General features: G+C 37.3%; 1 protein-coding gene across 8 annotated transcripts in view; it reads left to right on the top strand.

The window, feature by feature from the left end:
• PTPN13 (protein tyrosine phosphatase non-receptor type 13) overlaps nucleotides 1-20,533 on the top strand; it is a 186,119-nt gene that overhangs the window by 127,926 nt on the left and 37,660 nt on the right. For 5 of the 8 annotated variants that reach the window (XM_032592941.1, XM_032592944.1, XM_032592945.1 and 2 more), the window contains 10 exons: nucleotides 237-344; nucleotides 519-650; nucleotides 11,114-11,577; nucleotides 12,638-12,784; nucleotides 14,006-14,099; nucleotides 14,953-15,038; nucleotides 15,767-15,926; nucleotides 17,508-17,722; nucleotides 17,839-17,937; nucleotides 19,935-20,293. In XM_032592941.1, coding sequence (XP_032448832.1) covers nucleotides 237-344; nucleotides 519-650; nucleotides 11,114-11,577; nucleotides 12,638-12,784; nucleotides 14,006-14,099; nucleotides 14,953-15,038; nucleotides 15,767-15,926; nucleotides 17,508-17,722; nucleotides 17,839-17,937; nucleotides 19,935-20,293 — 1,864 coding nt within the window. The remainder of the gene's footprint in view (nucleotides 1-236; nucleotides 345-518; nucleotides 651-11,113; nucleotides 11,578-12,637; nucleotides 12,785-14,005; nucleotides 14,100-14,952; nucleotides 15,039-15,766; nucleotides 15,927-17,507; nucleotides 17,723-17,838; nucleotides 17,938-19,934; nucleotides 20,294-20,533) is intronic. The other 3 variants (XM_032592946.1, XM_032592943.1, XM_032592942.1) reach the window with 1 other exon arrangement.

Here is a 20,533-nt window from a genome sequence, read left to right as displayed (position 1 = left end):
AGCACCGGTTGTGTACCCACAGCCCCTCCACCCCACCCACCTGGTCAGGAAATGTGAAAGATGAAATGTTCACAAGCAAATCTTCCACCAAACTTAACAGTCCTGTTTCACATGTGTTACCTATTTATTACATTTGATATGAGAATCTCTACACTTTTGTGTATTGGACAGACTGATTATTAATCACTGAAAACACCAATATCGTGAAACTCTTTTTTCAATGTGCTATTTCACAGGATTTCAAATTATTGGTGGGGAGAAGATGGGAAGACTGGATCTAGGTGTATTTATTAGTTCAATTACCCCTGGAGGACCAGCTGACTTGGATGGATGCTTAAAGCCAGGTACTTTACATATTAGATAATTTCTTATGTACTTAACTGATAGGCATGAATTTGCACAGATGACAAAAGTGGAACTCAGGCAAAACAAAAATAAAGAAGGGGGCAGCGACATTTCTAAGACTTAGCATGAATTTCTCTTTAGTTTTGAAAATATTGGATTGTCTATTTTTACAGGAGACCGTTTGATATCTGTGAATAGTGTGAGTCTGGAGGGGGTCAGCCATCATGCTGCAATTGAAATTTTGCAAAATGCACCTGAAGATGTGACACTTGTTATCTCTCAGCCAAAAGAAAAGATACCCAAAGGTAATGCTGTAGATGTTTCTTAGCTGTGTGTTCTGTTTCACTTTTCACAAGAACTTCACTATCATGGCCTAATACATTGGATTTAAGTTCCTTATTTCCTTTCTGAAAATTTGATGTATGTAGTTCTAGTTTGTTTTAATATTATGCATTAGTGTAACTTTTCATTCATCACTTCCAAGGCTTCCTATCTCATTCATCTTTAGTAATATATACATAAAAATGGATTTGTTGTGCAAAATTGATGTCACTTAAGTAAATGTCTTAGGCCAAATCAGAAATAAAATTCTTTATCGTTGTCTAATTCATATAATTGTATAATAGTTATCTATGAAGTCCCACCCTGAACAAGATTATATAAAGTAAAAAGACAAAAACATTAGAAATTTAAAAACAAGACCTTGTCATTTTGTCTCTTAATTTCTGCCATTAGCAAGTTGCAGGAGAAAGGGCACTTAATGAAGATTGGATGACTTGAGTTTGAGCCATGGTGGTTTTTCTTTCCTTAAGGAGACAGTGATCTTGGCTCTCCTTGTCTACCTTGCACAGAGTTGCTAGGAGGCTCAAGTGGCGAGGCAGCGTTTGTGAAAGAAGCACACATACTAGGGGCACCTGGGTGGCTCAGTCGGGTAAGCATCTGCCTCTTGATTTTGGCTCAGGTCATGATCTCACAGTTTGTGGGTTCAGGCCCCACGTCAGGCTCTGTGCTAATGCTGCAGAGCCTGCTTGGGATTCTCTCTCTGCCTACCCTCTCTTTCTCTGTCTCTCAAAATAAATAAACTTAAATTTAAAAAAAAAAAAAAGAAGAAAGGAAGGAAGAAAGAGAGAGAGGAAGGAAGGAAGGAAGAGAGAGAAAGAAACAGAAGGAAGGAAGGAAGGAAGGAAGGAAGGAAGGAAGGAAGACAGAAACAGGGAGTCGGGGAAGATGGCGGCGTAGGAGGACGCTGGGCTCACCGCGTGTCCCGCTGATCACTTAGATTCCACCTACACCTGCCTAAATAACCCAGAAAACTGCCAGAGGATTAGCAGAACGGAGTCGCCGGAGCCAAGCGCAGACGAGAGGCCCACGGAAGAGGGTAAGAAGGGCGGCGAGGTGGTGCGTGCTCCATGGACTGGCGGGAGGGAGCCAGGGCGGAGGGGCGGCTCGCCGGCCAAGCAGAGCCCCCGAGTCTGGCTGGCAAAAGCGGAGGGGCCGGATGGACTGTGTCCCAACAGCAAGCGCGATTAGCGTCTGGGAGCTCATAAGTTAACAGCTCTGCTCAGAAAGCGGGAAGGCTGGAGGACAAAGGGAGGGAGAGCTGCTGAGCCCCCGGACGACAGAGCTCAGTTTGGTGGGGAATAAAGGCGCTCGCCAGCGCCATCTCCCCTGCACATCCCCCAGCCAAAATCCCAAAGGAAACCGGTTCCTGCCAGGGAACTTGCTCGCTCCGCGCAAACACCCAACTCTGTGCTTCTGCGGAGTCAAACCTCCGGCAGCGGATCTGACTCCCTCCAGCTGCCACAGGGCCCCTCCTGAAGTGGATCACCTAAGGAGAAGCGAGCTAAGCCTGCCCCTCCTGCCCCCGTGCACCTTGCCTACCCACCCCAGCTAATATGCCAGATCCCCAGCATCACAAGCCTGGCAGTGTGCAAGTAGCCCAGACGGGCCACGCCACCCCACAGTGAATCCCGCCCCTAGGAGAGGGGAAGAGAAGGCACACACCAGTCTGACTGTGGCCCCAGGGGTGGGCTGGGGGCAGACATCAGGTCGGACTGCGGCCCCGCCCACCAACTCCAGTTATACACCACAGCACAGGGGAAGTGCCCTGCAGGTCCTCACCATGCCAGGGACTATCCAAAATGACCAAGCGGAAGAATTCCCCTCAGAAGAATCTCCAGGAAATAACAACAGCTAATGAACTGATCAAAAAGGATTTAAATAATATAACAGAAAGTGAATTTAGAATAATAGTCATAAAATTAATCGCTGGGCTTGAAAACAGTATAGAAGACAGCAGAGAATCTCTTGCTACAGAGATCAAGGGACTAAGGAACAGTCACGAGGAGCTGAAAAACGCTTTAAAGGAAATGCAAAACAAAATGCAAACCACCACAGCTCGGATTGAAGAGGCAGAGGAGAGAATAGGTGAACTAGAAGATAAAGTTATGGAAAAAGAGGAAGCTGAGAAAAAGAGATAAAAAAATCCAGGAGTATGAGGGGAAAATTAGAGAACTAAGTGATACACTAAAAAGAAATAATATACGCATAATTGGTATCCCAGAGGAGGAAGAGAGAGGGAAAGGTGCTGAAGGGGTACTTGAAGAAATAATAGCTGAGAACTTCCCTGAACTGGGGAAGGAAAAAGGCATTGAAATCCAAGAGGCACAGAGAACTCCCTTCAGACGTAACTTGAATCGATCTTCTGCACGACATATCATAGTGAAACTGGCAAAATACAAGGATAAAGAGAAAATTCTGAAAGCAGCAAGGGGTAAACATGCCCTCACATATAAAGGGAGACCTATAAGACTCGTGACTGATCTCTCTTTTGAAACTTGGCAGGCCAGAAAGAATTGGCACGAGATTTTCAGTGTGCTAGACAGAAAAAATATGCAGCCGAGAATCCTTTATCCAGCAAGTCTGTCATTTAGAATAGAAGGAGAGATAAAGGTCTTCCCAAACAAACAAAAACTGAAGGAATTTGTCACCACTAAACCATCCCTACAAGAGATCCTAAGGGGGACCCTGTGAGACAAAGTACCAGAGACATCACTACAAGCATAAAACATACAGACATCACAATGACTCTAAACCCGTATCTTTCTATAATAACACTGAATGTAAATGGATTAAATGCGCCAACCAAAAGACATAGGGTATCAGAATGGATAAAAAAACAAGACCCATCTATTTGCTGTCTATAAGAGACTCATTTTAGACCTGAGGACACCTTTAGATTGAGAGTGAGGGGATGGAGAACTATTTATCATGCTACTGGAAGCCAAAAGAAAGCTGGAGTAGCCATACTTATATCAGACAAACTAGACTTTAAATTAAAGGCTGTAACAAGAGATGAAGAAGGACATTATATAATAGTTACAGGGTCTATCCATCAGGAAGAGCTAACAATTATAAATATCTATGCGCCGAATACCGGAGCCCCCAAATATATAAAACAATCACTCATAAACATAAGCAACCTTATTGATAAGAATGTGGTAATTGCAGGGGACTTTAACACCCCACTTACAGAAATGGATAGATCATCTAGACACACGGTCAATAAAGAAACAAAGACCCTGAATGAGACATTGGATCAGATGGACTTGACAGATATATTTAGAACTCTGCGTCCCAAAGCAACAGAATATACTTTCTTCTCGAGTGCACATGGAACATTCTCCAAGATAGATCATATACTGGGTCACAAAACAGCCCTTCATAAGTTTACAAGAATTGAAATTGTACCATGCATACTTTCAGACCACAATGCTATGAAGCTTGATATCAACCACAGAAAAAAGTCTGGAAAACTTCCAAAAGCATGGAGGTTAAAGAACACCCTACTAACGAATGAGTGGGTCAACCAGGCAATTAGAGAAGAAATTAAAAAATATATGGAAACAAATGAAAATGAAAATACAACAATCCAAACGCTTTGGGACGCAGCAAAGGCAGTCCTGAGAGGAAAATACATTGCAATCCAGGCCTATCTCAAGAAACAAGAAAAATCCCAAATACAAAATCTAACAGCACACCTAAAGGAAATAGAAGCAGAACAGCAAAGACAGCCTAAACCCAGCAGAAGAAGAGAAATAATAAAGATCAGAGCAGAAATAAACAATATAGAATCTAAAAAAACTGTAGAGCAGATCAATGAAACCAAGAGTTGGTTTTTTGAAAAAATAACAAAATTGATAAACCTCTGGCCAGGCTTCTCAAAAAGAAAAGGGAGAGGACCCAAATAGATAAAATCATGAATGAAAATGGAATTATTACAACCAATCCCTCAGAGATACAAACAATTATCAGGGAATACTATGAAAAATTATATGCCAACAAATTGGACAACCTGGAAGAAATGGACACATTCCTGAACTCCCACACTCTTCCAAAACTCAAACAGGAGGAAATAAAAAGCTTGAACAGACCCATAACCAGCGAAGAAATTGAATCGGTTATCAAAAATCTCCCAACAAATAAGAGTCCAGGACCAGATGGCTTCCCAGGGGAGTTCTACCAGAAGTTTAAAGCAGAGATAATACCTATCCTTCTCAAGCTATTCCAAGAAATAGAAAGGGAAGGAAAACTTCCAGACTCATTCTATGAAGCCAGTATTACTTTGATTCCTAAACCAGACAGAGACCCAGTAAAAAAAGAGAACTACAGGCCAATATCCCTGATGAATATGGATGCAAAAATTCTCAATAAGATACTAGCAAATCGAATTCAACAGCATATAAAAAGAATTATTCACCATGACCAAGTGGGATTCATTCCTGGGATGCAGGGCTGGTTCAACATTCGCAAATCAATCAACGTGATACATCACATTAACAAAAAAAAAGAGAAGAACCATATGATCCTGTCAATCGATGCAGAAAAGGCCTTTGACAAAATCCAGCACCCTTTCTTAATAAAAACCCTTGAGAAAGTCGGGATAGAAGGAACATACTTAAAGATCATAAAAGCCATTTATGAAAAGCCCACAGCTAACATCATCCTCAACGGGGAAAAACTGAGAGCTTTTTCCCTGAGATCAGGAGCACGACAGGGATGCCCACTCTCACCGCTGTTGTTTAACATAGTGCTGGAAGTTCTAGCATCAGCAATCAGACAACAAAAGGAAATCAAAGGCATCAAAATTGGCAAAGATGAAGTCAAGCTTTCGCTTTTTGCAGATAACATGATATTATACATGGAAAATCCGATAGACTCCACCAAAAGTCTGCTAGAACTGATACATGAATTCAGCAAAGTTGCAGGATACAAAATCAATGTCCAGAAATCAGTTGCATTCTTATACACTAACAATGAAGCAACAGAAAGACAAATAAAGAAACTGATCCCATTCACAATTGCACCTAGAAGCATAAAATACCTAGGAATAAATCTAACCAAAGATGTAAAGGATCTGTATGCTGAAAACTATAGAAAGCTTATGAAGGTAATTGAAGAAGACTTAAAGAAATGGAAAGACATTCCCTGCTCATGGATTGGAAAAATAAATATTGTCAAAATGTCAATACTACCCAAAGCTATCTACACATTCAATGCAATCCCAATCAAAATTGCACCAGCATTCTTCTCGAAACTAGAACAAGCAATCCTAAAATTCATATGGAACCACAAAAGGCCCCGAATAGCCAAAGTAATTTTGAAGAAGAAGACCAAAGCGGGAGGCATCACAATCCCAGACTTTAGCCTCTACTACAAAGCTGTAATCATCAAGACAGCATGGTATTGGCACAAAAACAGACACATAGACCAATGGAATAGAATAGAAACCCCAGAACTAGACCCACAAACGTATGGCCAACTCATCTTTGACAAAGCAGGAAAGAACATCCAATGGAAAAAAGACAGCCTCTTTAACAAATGGTGCTGGGAGAACTGGACAGCAACATGCAGAAGGTTGAAACTAGACCACTTTCTCACACCATTTACAAAAATAAACTCAAAATGGATAAAGGACCTAAATGTGAGACAGGAAACCATCAAAACCTTAGAGGAGAAAGCAGGAAAAGACCTCTCTGACCTCAGCCGTAGCAATCTCTTACTCGACACATCCCCAAAGGCAAGGGAATTAAAAGCAAAAGTGAACTACTGGGACCTTATGAAGATAAAAAGCTTCTGCACAGCAAAGGAAACAACCAACAAAACTAAAAGGCAACCAACGGAATGGGAAAAGATATTTGCAAATGACATATCGGACAAAGGGCTAGTATCCAAAATCTATAAAGAGCTCACCAAACTCCACACCCGAAAAACAAATAACCCAGTGAAGAAATGGGCAGAAAACATGAATAGACACTTCTCTAAAGAAGACATCCGGATGGCCAACAGGCACATGAAAAGATGTTCAGCGTCGCTCCTTATCAGGGAAATACAAATCAAAACCACACTCAGGTATCACCTCACGCCAGTCAGAGTGGCCAAAATGAACAAATCAGGAGACTATAGATGCTGGAGAGGATGTGGAGAAACGGGAACCCTCTTGCACTGTTGGTGGGAATGCAAATTGGTGCAGCGCTCTGGAAAGCAGTGTGGAGGTTCCTCAGAAAATTAAAAATAGACCTACCCTATGACCCAGCAATAGCACTGCTAGGAATTTATCCAAGGGATACAGGAGTACTGGTGCATAGGGGCACCTGTACCCCAATGTTCATAGCAGCACTCTCAACAATAGCCAAATTATGGAAAGAGCTTAAATGTCCATCAACTGATGAATGGATAAAGAAATTGTGGTTTATATACACAATGGAATACTACGTGGCAATGAGAAAAAATGAAATATGGCCTTTTGTAGCAACGTGGATGGAACTGGAGAGTGTAATGCTAAGTGAAATAAGCCATACAGAGAAAGACAGATACCATATGGTTTCACTCTTATGTGGATCCTGAGAAACTTAACGGGAACCCATGGGGGAGGGGAAGGAAAAAAAAAAAAAAAGAGGTTAGAGTGGGAGAGAGCCAAAGCATAAGAGACTGTTAAAAACTGAGAACAATCTGAGGGTTGATGGGGGGGTGGGAGGGAGGAGAGGGTGGGAGATGGGTATTGAGGAGGGCACCTTTTGGGATGAGCACTGGGTGTTGTATGGAAACCAATTTGACAATAAATTTCATATATTAAAAAAAAATAATAGTAATTGGAAAAAATAAAAAAAATAAAAATAAATAAAAAAGAAACACAGAAACACATATAGTACATGCCGGACAGTGGGAATGGCTCCAAAGTCTAGGCTCAGACTCTGTTTCTGCCGCTTAACACCGTGTACCTTGAGTAAATCACTTAACATGGTAAGCCTCACTATACTCATATATCAAATGGTGAACATAGGAGTGCCTATCTTACAGATTTTGAAAATTAAATGAGATAATACATGTAAAGAATTAGCATATTGCCTGGTACCTATTAGGCACTTAAATGTGAATTTTAGGTGTCATTATTTCTTTTTTAAGTTTATTCATTTATTTTGAGAGAGAGAGAGAGAGAGAGAGAGAGAGTGTGTGTGTGTGTGTGTGTGTGTGTGTGTGTTTGTGTGTGTGTGTGTGTGTGTGTGTGTGTGTGTGTGTGTGTGCATGACTTGGGGAGGAGGAGGGAGAAAGAGAGAGGGAGAGAGAGCACAGAGCCAGAGGAGGGGCTGGAGCTCACAAACGGTGATATTATGACCTTAGCTGAAATCAAGAGTCAATGCTTAACCAACTGAGCCACCCAGGCACACCTAGGTGTCATTATTAATGGTATTTTTCAAAAACATTGAAGTGCTAATTATGTGCAAGTTACCTTCATCCCAAAGATACTGAGAAATATGTAAAAGAATAATTAAATATTAGCTGAGAAACAAGTTTAGATAGTGAATTTTAGGCATAATTTCAGACAATTATGATAAAATAGAAAAAACATTTTGTACAGTGTGTTGTGACATAAAAATTTCTTACATTTTGTACAGATGAGTTATTTTGACTATGGTTTCTTATATTCACTAAATACTTTGTATGTATATAGTGTATGTGTGTGTGTATATATATGTATATATATATAAATATGTACGTATATAAGTAATATTTTCAACAGATAGAACAAACACAACAGATAGAAAACACCATCACTGCCCAAAAGAGCCTTATAATCTAATTGTAGTCTAGTCATCTTAGGCAAAGGAAGATGATTGCATTTGAAAATGTTGTAGCATACTTCTGAGTTTCAAGCACCCAAAACCAAACCAAATCAAACAAAACAAAACAAACATTGGGTTCTTTTACTCACCATGTTTTAGCAAAAGAAGCATATGATTCAGAAGAAGCTTATTTTTCCTCTAAATATTTAAAGCATTAAGGGATTCACATCTTAATTTTCTTTTCAATAGATATTTTATAGAAAATTCACTCATTTGTTCAACAAATATTTATTTTTTTTTTTATGTTTATTTACTTCTGAGAGACAGAGACAGAGCATGAGCAGGGGAGGGGCAGAGAGAGATGGACACAGAATCCAAAGCAGACTCCAGGCTCTGAGCTGTCAAACTCACGAACATGAGATCATGACCTGGGCTGAGGTCAGACACGTACCCTACTGAGCCATCCAGGCACCCCTCAACAAATATTTATTGAATGCCTGTGGTGTGCAAGACACAGACACTCTACCCTCATGAGACTTACACTCTATCAGGGGAGACAAATATTGAATTAAGCAAATAAATGTTTCATAGTAAGTATGATAAACATTAGGAAGGAGTTCCAAGGTGCCAAGAGAGCATTTAGCAGAGAAACTTTACCTAGTGTAGAGATCAATGAAGCTTTTTTTTCCAGGAGACTTTCATGTGGTTATTTTATTTTTTACTATTCATTCTCAATAAAAGTTAAAAGCATAATGTTAAAATATAGTTCTGTGAAACAGTTTCTTCAGAAAGCTAGATTACTCTTCCCATCACGTGTAGCTATACTGTAGTGTAACTTAAAATAAAACTCAAAGAAGGTAGAACATTACTGGTATGTATCTTAGACTATCCCTCTCAAGTATCAACCACCAAAAAGGAAGTTTTATTTTTCTTTATGTTTGCTAATTTTTTAAAGTTATAGAATACATACTAGTTTGTTCAAATAAATTCAATTTATACAGAAATCTATGAAGTAAAAAGTCTCCTTATTCCATTTTCTAGGGAAACTGTTTGGTGTCTATGTCACTTTCTGTATATTATAGATACATTATTGAAAAAAAAGTAGTACCTGTATGCATGTCCACACACAGACACACACACACTTTTTTTAACTAAAAATCCAATTATTTTTTATAATCTAAATATCAATTTGTCACTTGCACACTGTATATTCTGAACATCCATGAATATACACCTTTTTCATATGGCATTACATTTCGTGTCATGGGTGTATTAAATTTTAATGTTTTTCTGTTGTACATCTAGGTTAGCTATAGTCCTTTTATAAATGTTGCTTCAACAAATATACTTGTATACACACCATTGGAAAATGTACGTATTTCTAGAGGTTATATACCTAAAAGTGTATTTAATATGCACATTTAAATTTTCGACAGAGTGCTATCAATTTGCCCAAGTTTTATCAATGTATATTTAGCCAAGTAGATGTGACAGGGCTCTTCTCACACCATCAGTGGTATGAGAGATTATCAGTCATTCTCATTTTTGTCAGCCATACAGGTAGAAAACTGCATTAAGTTGCATATCCTTGAGCAACAATGAGAATGTTGCTTTATATATTTATTATTTGTATTTTACTCTGAATTTCCAGTCTACAGGGGCACCTGGTTGGCGCAGTCGGTTAAGCATCCAACTTCAGTTCAGGTCACGATCTCACAGTTCATGGGTTCAAGTCCCACGTCAGGCTCTGTGCTAATAGCTTAGAGCCTGGAGTCTGCTTCAGATTCTGTGTCTCCCTCTCTCTCTGCCCTGCGCCCCCAACTCTGTCTCTGTCTCTCAAAATTGAATAAATGTTAACCAAAAAAATGAATTTCCAGTCTACACATCACACCCTTGTTGCATAGGGGTTTTAAATCTCTTTCTTACTACCTTTTAGAAACTCTTTGCATATTAGGAATATTAACCCTTTGATTATTTTTTGTTATTTTTGCAAATATTCCTTTTCCAGTTGCTCATTCTTTTAAATTTTCCTTGGTTTCGCATGCTACATAAAACTTTCAATTTCTTATAAATTTGCATCTGTAATTTTTCATACAAATCTATGATTTGTGTCTTACTTAGATACACTTTAAGTGGTTTTTGATAAGAAATATATATATATATATATATATATATATATATATATATATATATAATGAATTTGGAGTTGCCTTTATAATTATTTGGAGTCCAAAAAATGCAGTCTGGGAGGACAATATAAAATAAATAAATAAATAACCATTAAATAAGGATTAAAGAGTTTGGGTGATTCAAATTAATTTTAGTTAGGGAATCAAAAAAGTCTTCACAGAGGAGACTCATTTGAAGTAGGTCTTGGAGAATGGAAATAAAAAGTTAAGGCAAAGGGGATATGCATTTTTATAGGAGATGCAGCAGGAATGACCAAAAGAGGGGACAAAGGAATCACAAAGCACCTGCTACACCTTTGGGGTCCTTATTTTGGTTCCAGGCCCCGGATCAGGTGTTGTGGATCTGTTATCCTGTGTAAAATTCTCCCACAATCATTAAGAAACGCTCTGCAAGTATGCAAGCCCAGACGTGTGTCACTAACCTGTTACTCTCCTTCATGGATTTTTGACTTCTAGTGCCTTCTACTCCTGTGCACATTGCCAATGGCATGAAAAACTACCTGAAGAAACCTTCCTACATGCAAGACAGTACTGTAGATTCTTCTGAGGATCACCACTGGCCACATGGTACCCCAAGGCACATCTCAGAGAGCTCTTGTGGGCAGTCTGGGGGCCTGCGCGAAGGAAGCCTGAGTTCTCAGGATTCCAGGACTGAGAGTGCCAGCTTGTCCCAGAGCCAGGTCAATGGTTTCTTTGCCAGCCCTGCGGGTGACCGAACCTGGCAGGAATCACAGCACGGCAGCCCTTCCCCTTCTGTGATATCCAAAACCACTGAGAAAAAGAGGGCTTCCGCTGACAGTAATGGAAACAAGACTAAAAACCCAGGCATTTCTGATGCAACAGATTACTCTGACCGTGGAGATTCAGACATGGATGAAGCTACTTATTTGAGCACTCAGGATCATCAAACACCAAAAAAGGCATAGTTTAATTTAAATCTCTGGTTTTTTTTGTTTTTGTGTGTGTTTGTTTTTTTCATTTAATAAAGCAAACAATAGCAAATATATTACAGAGCAGGATAATCTACTCTAAACTGCTTTTATTAGTCTGGAAAGGAGGAATCGTGTATATATTATGTTACTAACTAACTGCTGTTGCATTTGATACTAACTTTCTGACAAATTAACAGCTTTGAATACTAACTCTAAAATGGCTATTATTCTGGGAACTTGCTACCTGATAACAGAAAGGAATGAATAATCAGGTTATGATTATTTTTTACAAGTCATTTATATCTTGCATATTTAACATTTCTATTAATAAGAGAATTTAATATCTGAAAATTCTGTTCTTAAATAGCTCACATGATGGGCAGTTGACTTTACTGTTGATAGTCTGAATTCTTCTGAAGTTCTGAATGTACAAAAATAATAAGAACAACAACATACAAAATTGCTCATTTCCTAGAAATGACATAAATTTAAACTCACATTCACAAGCGGATTCAGAAAAGACCCATAAGCTCTTTGTTCATGGAGGAACCAACATTCCTCACAAGAGGGTAATGCCCTTACAAATGGGTCTTAGGTATTGTTTATATTGGATTTGTAAATATAAGCAAAGTAAACATGAAGCCTACTCATCTTAGAGGTCCAAGTTAAAAGCTGCTGCTTTGATATATATTGATTTTTAAAGGAAATAGAAATACTTTCTACATTCAGGAGCATAAAAAGCATTGGACAAGGATTATGTAAAAGCTAGGTTTGAACTGGGTTCTGGGATTCCCTCTGCCTTATCTAGCTGTTTGACCTGAAGGAAGACCTTTAATGTCTAGACCTCAATATCCTTAACCATAAAATATGAAGGCATTGGATTAAATGATCTCTAAGATGTCTTCCAGCCCTCATGATCTTTGAATTTACTCTATCCTTTAATATCTTGCTTTTTCTTAATTTTTCTAAAAAAACACATATTGATCTTCCAGTAGTAATTCATTCTGACTCTAACAAGAAATCCTTTTGTTTGTTTTTCTTTGTTAAGGAATCCTCCTCCTCAATGAATACATCCAACAAAATGAATTTTAAAACTTTTCCTTCATCACCTCCTAAACCTGGAGATGTCTTTGAGGTTGAACTGGCTAAAAATGATAACAGCTTGGGGATAAGTGTCACGGTACTGTTTGACAAGGTTTTCAAATGTTTTCTCTTCTCTATTTCCAGCAACCTATTGTATGCCAATTTATTAATTTATTTTGCTTCGAAAGGGAAACCTGTCAAATATTTCCAAAATTAAAATTGTATCTTAAAACTTTTTAAAAAATAACTTTTGTGCTAGGCACTTTTTCCTGTGATTTAAAAGAAATTAGACAAGTCTATCTACTCAAACCCCTTACATTTCATAATGTTTAATCTGAATACAAGACTTAGAAAACATAAAATTAATAAGTATGTTTTGCATACATTTGACACTTCTGCATAAGCATGGAATAATACATTTTAACCCACATGATAAATAAATTCTAATGTATATTTATATGCCCTTTCTCTCCATAATATATCTTAATTTGTAAATGTGATTAGTATATTAAAATTAGAGGTTCCCAAGGAATATATGTACTTTTAAGGTAGTTAAAATATGAGCATAGGCTATTTGATGAAAATGCTTGAGACTTGTATTAATTCTAAAGTGTAACATTATCATTTATGACAGTTGAAGGGTATTGTCAGGTAGGAAAAGCCATTTAGAAACATGGTAGAAACAGCACCATTAATATACAGAGGTCAAAAAGAAAACCTAATGTTCTAGCACTTTTAAAAATATCATAATCCTTTACCTCTTGTCCTTAACTTCTTTAGAATTTTATTATCTTTCTGTTGTGTAGGGAAAGAAAAGCTGTATATCCACAAAAGATGGAGAATATACTCATTAGATCTCATCTACATTATAACAAAACTTACCTACCAAAGCCTTTCAAAATGAAAAAAAAAAAAAATGTTTTTCTTGACTCATGAGATTTGCAAGTTTCAGTTTAGCAGATATGATCTGAAGCAAATTATTCTATTTGCTGTTTTTTTCAGACAGTCATCTTCTACTAATTTTGCATAGATGGATTTTGCTTCCTGCTTGCTCATAACTCATGGTATAGACTTACAAAGGGAGAGCAATTCTTCATACAGTCAAGATCTGACATGTTGTTTTCTGAGTAAAGAGTTTTTCTAAAATGTAACTGCTTTACATTTGGAAAACTTGGCTAGAAATATTCTTGGGTTTCGAATTAATTGCATGTGCTGATGTGGTACTGCTGCTTTGGCTGATGGATTGAACACTTTCTAGGTCTCAGATTTGAAAGATGGAGTGTGAAATTTCTCATATTACAAAATGTTATTTTACTTGTCTTTTTCCATTTAGGGGGGTGTGAATACCAGCGTCAGACATGGTGGCATTTATGTGAAAGCTGTTATTCCCAAGGGAGCAGCCGAGTCCGATGGTAGAATTCACAAAGGTAGAGTGTGTGTGTACAGGAATTGCATATAAGATTATCATTTCAACAAATAAAGTAGAAATTAGGAAATTCATAAAGACCTTTAAATATTCATAATAGAAGAACACATGCAATTTTTTTAAGACTAAAGCATTAAAAAAAACTCCTTGATGTCATTCCAAAACTCTTCTTTCCAGCCTAATCTCTAGTATCGGAAAATATCTTGACAGTGTTTCAGTTCACGTTTTGTACTTTCTGAGAAGCAAATTGCCAGAAAATGAGAAACGAATAGTGCTTTTGTAAAAACACTGGTATCTACATTTTTAATAACAGCTAACTAGGTTAGTGCCCTCCAATCTGTCTACATTTATAGTCAGTTTATTTAAATTGACTTTATAGGGGCGCCTGGGTGGCTCAGTTGGTTAAGCCTCCGACTTCAGCCAGGTCACGATCTCGCGGTCCGTGAGTTTGAGCCCCGCGTTGGGCTCTGGGCTGTCGGCTCGGAGCCTGGAGCCTGCTTCCAATTCTGTGTCTCCCTCTCTCTCTGCCCCTGCCCCGTTCATGCTTTGTCTCTCTCTGTCTCAAAAATAAATAAACGTTAAAAAATTTTTTAAAAAAATAAAATAAAATAAATAAATAAATAAATTGACTTTATAATATATACAATATCTTCTTCTAAGTTGTATTTAAGATTAGTCATAAAATTAGGAAAGAAAGTAAACACATATTAAAGAAACTCCGTGACAGAATTTTGTCCAGAATTTGTCCGAGTCTCTCCTTAAATTAATACAAAACAAGACCACAAGATATTAGAAAGCATATAGAATCTTTATTTTATCATCTACTTTTCTCAAAATTGCTGCCTAATTTATAGGTGATCGTGTTCTTGCTGTTAACGGAGTTAGTCTGGAAGGAGCTACCCATAAGCAAGCTGTGGAAACACTGAGAAATACAGGACAGGTAATAAATAGCTCATTATACCAACCACTTAAGATAGTTTACAGGAACATAAATAATTTGTGAATAATATCTGTCTCACTAAAATCTCCAAATTTATTAGTCAAGAAACCAAGCCTGATTCATGTAAACGTTCTAGTATTTTTTTTCCCTTCAAATTGGGAAGCAGGTATTATTGCAAGAGGTTTTTCACTGAGGGAACTTGACTTTCTATATCACATTTAGCCATAATATTACCAGATCTGACGGGAGGAAGGGTGGAGTTTGCATTTTTTTTTAACTTTTTGTCAACAAGGACAAACATCTAGTGATTTTCACTTCTAGTCATTTTTCAGCCCAAAGCTGAATTATTTTCTAAAGTTTACCAAATTATTTATAATGGTCTATGTATTATAGTATAATGGTGTTTTTATTCTAGTGCCCAAATTTCTTATAACATGTTTATGTTATTTCTATAAGAGAGATTTTTCTTTTTAATTATTTTTTATACAGAAAATAAGAAAAACTTGATTGTGAAATTTTCAATCCCTTGCTTTGTTTTTTGTTTTTGTTTTTTCCCCTCCCTCTATGTTTTTGGTGGGGTTTTTTTTGTTTGTTTTTTCTCTCCATCTATATTTTGGTGGACAAGTTACTTTAAATGATTTTATAAGATGAACCATATAAAGTCCTCAAAATTTACCTACTTTCTTATAATTCTTCTTAGTTAATGAAATGCTATTCCATTTGTCCAGGTGGTTCATCTGTTATTAGAAAAAGGACAATCTCCAGCATCCAAAGAACATGTCCCCATCACCCCACAGTGCACCTTTCCAGATCCAGATGCCCAAGGTCAAGCCCCAGAAAAGATGAAGAAAATGACTCATGTCAAAGACTACAGCTTTGTCACCGAAGGTCAGGCCTTGGGAGACTGTCATCTCACCTTTAACTTATTCTTGACTTACTCAAAATTTGATTTTTGTATGTTGGATCATATAATTCATGCCTGAGTCCCTCTAATTACTCTTGTCAAGTATAAATAATCTGATGGACCACTATACCATTTTTTTTTAAGGACATATATATGCACCTCTTAAAGTCTGAAAGACCTCAGGTAATGAAGTCATCCATGAAACAACTTTTGGTCACTTAATAGTCCTTTGAATAGTTATAAAATTCAAATGAAATTTTCAAGGAAAAAAATAACTATAAATAATTGCTGAGAATGGCTTCAAACTCATATGAAACCTTGACTTGTAACATTTTCTATATTTTTGTTTAATTCTGTGGACTTGTCAAGCTAACCCTAGGTAGAAATTCACCTCATAGTTCCCAGATCATGATCTTTCTTACAAACTTTGCAAGCTCTTGGACATACTGCTACTTGCTAGTAAAATAAGAAATTAAGAATAGGGGCACCTGTGTGGCTCAGTCCGTTAAGCATCTGACTCTTGATCTTAGCTCAAGTCATGATCTCACAGTTCAGGAGTTCGAGCCCTGCAGAGTCTGTCTGGGATTCTCTCTCTCTACCTCTCTCTCTGCTCCTCACCCGCTCTTGTTCTCAAAGTACATAAATAAAAGTTTTTAAAAAATAAGAAAATTAAGAATGAGGTAGTACTGAGCTTTTCATAAAGCTAAGTGTTCATAATACAGAAATACCCTTTATTCTGAGATTTCCATCTATCTCATTTTAAGGGGCATAAATGTCCTTTACTTTATGAATGCTGATGGTGGTATATAGCCATTGTTTTGCCTTTTATTTTAAATCCTTATTTGATTACCAAATGTTTAGTGCCTCAGAAATACTCGCAAAAATAAGGAGAAAAAATAGCCCAGGCTGTATTATTTTATCTGATTATGAAAATAAAATTAGCATACCTACTTTACCTCTTTATACTGCCTTGTATTGTTTATTTCTTCCATCACTCCTTCCTTAAATATGTTACTTCATTCTTTTCTGGTTATTATTCTTTCAACTTCTTTTGTTGATTGAAATTTGTTTATAATGCCATATCAATTTACTGGATTAAATTATACCTCACTGAAACACTGGAATGTCAGCTTACTTTCCCCTACCCTTCTCTAACATTTGCTTCACTCTTCTTACCATCTTTCTCCCATTGTGTCCCCAAACTTCCTTCATTCTTACCCTTCCCCAGATTTTTCTCTTTTTTTTTTTTAATGTTATTCTATAATCTTTGAAAACACATGGGATTAAAGCATAATTTTATTTTCAGAACCCAGATATCAAAACCCTCTCTTCTGTTCAAGTAGCTTAGTTCATGCAGCTTAGTTTATTAAGTTTTTTTAATGATAGAGAGTGTGAAATAGGATTTGAATATAGAATAAAAGTGCAGTAAGTGCCTGTAAAGCTATAAATATTCTGAGAAGATGGGCTTTTTAAAATGTGTCTGAAAGCACATACGTTTGTATGTGCATATGTGTACATAGCACGATAAGAATATTTAAATTTTTTTAATGTCTTTTCTTCTCCAGAGAATACATTTGAGGTTAAATTGTTTAAAAATAGCTCAGGCCTAGGATTCAGTTTTTCTCGAGAAGACAGTCTTATTCCTGAACAAATGAATGCCAGCATAGTAAGAGTTAAAAAGCTCTTTCCTGGACAGCCAGCAGCAGAAAGTGGAAAAATTGAAGTGGGAGATGTTATCCTAAAAGTGAATGGAGCCTCTTTGAAAGGACTATCTCAGCAGGTGAGCCCCCAGGTGGTGAATGTAATACTTTTAATAATGAGATGGATTAGCCTTTCATTATGATGTCATAGTGCTATCTTAACTGTATCTTCATTTGTCATTCATGGTACCCCTAGGAAGTCATCTCTGCTCTCCGGGGAACATCCCCAGAAGTATCCTTGCTTCTATGTAGACCTTCACCTGGTGTGCTACCAGAAATTGACCCTGCTCTTTTGGTGAGAACTATGAAAAATTAATTTATATTTTTATAGAATAGCAATTGAGTGATTAATTCAGCTGTCATGGTTTTGTCACTGATTGATCTCCTGGGTTTCATCTACTTTATTCTTTAACTAGGAGTATCTTGGGTGTGTCACGTGACCTCCGAGTGCATTCTGCATATGTAATATAAAGTAATTCAATTCACTTTCTCTTCTCTCCTTTCCACTTACAAAGTTCTAGGATTTTAGGAGTTTGTTTTCTAAGCATAAATAGGAAAAGATTTCAAATCATGGTTACAGGGGTGCCTGGGTAGATCAGTTGGTTAAGCATCTGACTCTTGATTTTGGCTCAGGTCATGATCTCATGCATTCATGAGTCCGAGCCCTGCATTGGGCTCTGCAGAGCCTGCTTGTGCTCTCTCCGTCTGTCTCCCCTCCCCTGCTCACACACTCCGCCTCTCTCTCTCTCTCTCTCAAAATAAATAAATAAACCTAAATTTAAAAAGTAAATAAATTAAAAATAAAATACAATAATGGTTACAAAGCCCTTGTGTCCATTTCTTCATTGAACCAAACTGGGAAGCATAATTCTCATTCTGAGCTAGTTTAAATAATAAAAACGATTTGAGGGAAGCCTGGGTGACTCAGTCCGTTGGGCGTCCAACTTCGGTTCAGGTCATGATCTTGCGGTTTGTGGGTTTGAGCCCTGCATTAGGCTCTGCACTGACAGTGTGAAGCCTGCTTGGGATTCTCTCTCTCTCCCTGTCTGTGTCTGCCCCTCCCCCCACTTGTGCTCGCTTGCTCTCTCTCAAAATAAATAAATAAACTTTAAACAAATAAATACATAAATAAAATTTACTTGAGAGTTTTTGCCCTTATTTTTAATACTAGAAATCACAGAGCAAGCAATATGTTTGTCCATTTCCCTTTCTTATGTCAAGGAATAGCTAAAGGATCCAAAATCTATTTTGATGGTTATTTATAAATTACATGCTGATAGGTAGGAATCCATACATAGATGGATAATAATATTAATATAATTGAAGAAGGACTTTTGTCCTGTCTACTTTATAGTGTGTTCCATTACCAATAAACATGACCTCTGGGTATGAAAGGCAGCAGTGTCTGGCCCCAGAAACTTTGGTCTTTATGTCCGGGAGAGGGGTAGTTGTAGGATATTAATAGGAAAATATGATTTCTGTAAGGTGTATTATAAACAGCATTTTATGAGACTACATTGATTTTTGGCACCAGATAGGAAGAACTGAGTAGAACTCTCCTCTTAATGAGTATATAAATTGCTACAATCTTTGTAGAAAGCAATCTGGAAATAGTTAGCAAGGCCTTTCAAAGCATCCTATGTACTATTATATAGAAAATTATAAGGAAATAATGAGAAACTCAGGTGAAAATGTACATACAAAAAAGCTCTAGATTTCTATTGTAGCAGAAAGTTAGAAGCAACTCTATAAAATAAAAGAATTCTGAAATAAATAAAAGGTATAGCCATCTGTGGGATCATTACATAGTTTTATGCAGTTTTTTTCAAAGCATATTTAAGGACCTCAGAAAAAACTCATGATCGAAACCTAAATTTCAAAGTAGGCTACAGGGGTGCCTGGCTGGCTCAGTTGGTGGAGCATATGAGTCTTGATCTCAGGGTTGTGAATCTGAGACCCACATTGGGTATAGTGATTACTTAAAAATAAAATCTTCCATGCTGTTCCACCATCTTGGCTCCCCCCTACTTAAAAATAAAATCTTAAAAAAAAAAAGTAAGATATAATATATAATTCTGATGTAAAGTATAAGTCATATGATATTAGTTGTTATTTTCACATATATTTATATATGATTTTTCTGTGTAATGAGCATAGGTTACCTTTATTATCAGAAAATAATTGAATATTTTAATAGAAAGTGCCGCTGTTCAGCATGTTCCTTTTCAATTAAGTGTTCTAGCGTTAATATAAGTTGTCACACCCCGATCTCTTTAAATGTGTCCATTACAGACCCCATTGCACTCTCCAGCACAAGTTCTCCCAAACAACAGTAAAGACTGTTCTCAAGCAGCATGTGTGGAGCAAGGCACCAGCTCAGATGAAAACGAAACATATGACAAAAACAAGAAACAATGTACATCCAGGAGAGACAGTTACAGTGACAGCAGTGGGAGTGGAGAAGACGACTTAGTAAAAGCTCCAGCAAAGATACCAAATATGAGTTGGAGTTCAGCTTTGCATCAGACTCTGAGCAACATGGTATCACAGGCACAAAGCCAACGTGAAGCATCTAACGATCAGGAAGACACCATTTGTACCATGTTTTACTATCCTCAGAAAATGCCTAATAAACCAGAACTTGATGACAGGTACTGTCACTATTATGTGTAGCACTCAAAGCAACTGCTTCTTGTTTGTGACAGGAGCAGCAACATACGTTTCTCTAAGAATGAAATATGTCTGTGTGAACTTCACAATGATCAGGCAGATGATGACTATATTGGATATCCAGTTACTGTGACTGACAGTTTTAGTTAGCAAAACTGTAAGCTGTCTAGCCGTTCAACCTGAGACTTGCTGCTCTCTTGAGTATATTTACCAGTAATTGG

Source organism: Lynx canadensis, chromosome B1 (assembly GCF_007474595.2).
Source record: "Lynx canadensis isolate LIC74 chromosome B1, mLynCan4.pri.v2, whole genome shotgun sequence".
Taxonomy (NCBI): Eukaryota; Metazoa; Chordata; class Mammalia; order Carnivora; family Felidae; genus Lynx; species Lynx canadensis.
This window is presented reverse-complemented; position numbering and strand designations above follow the sequence as displayed.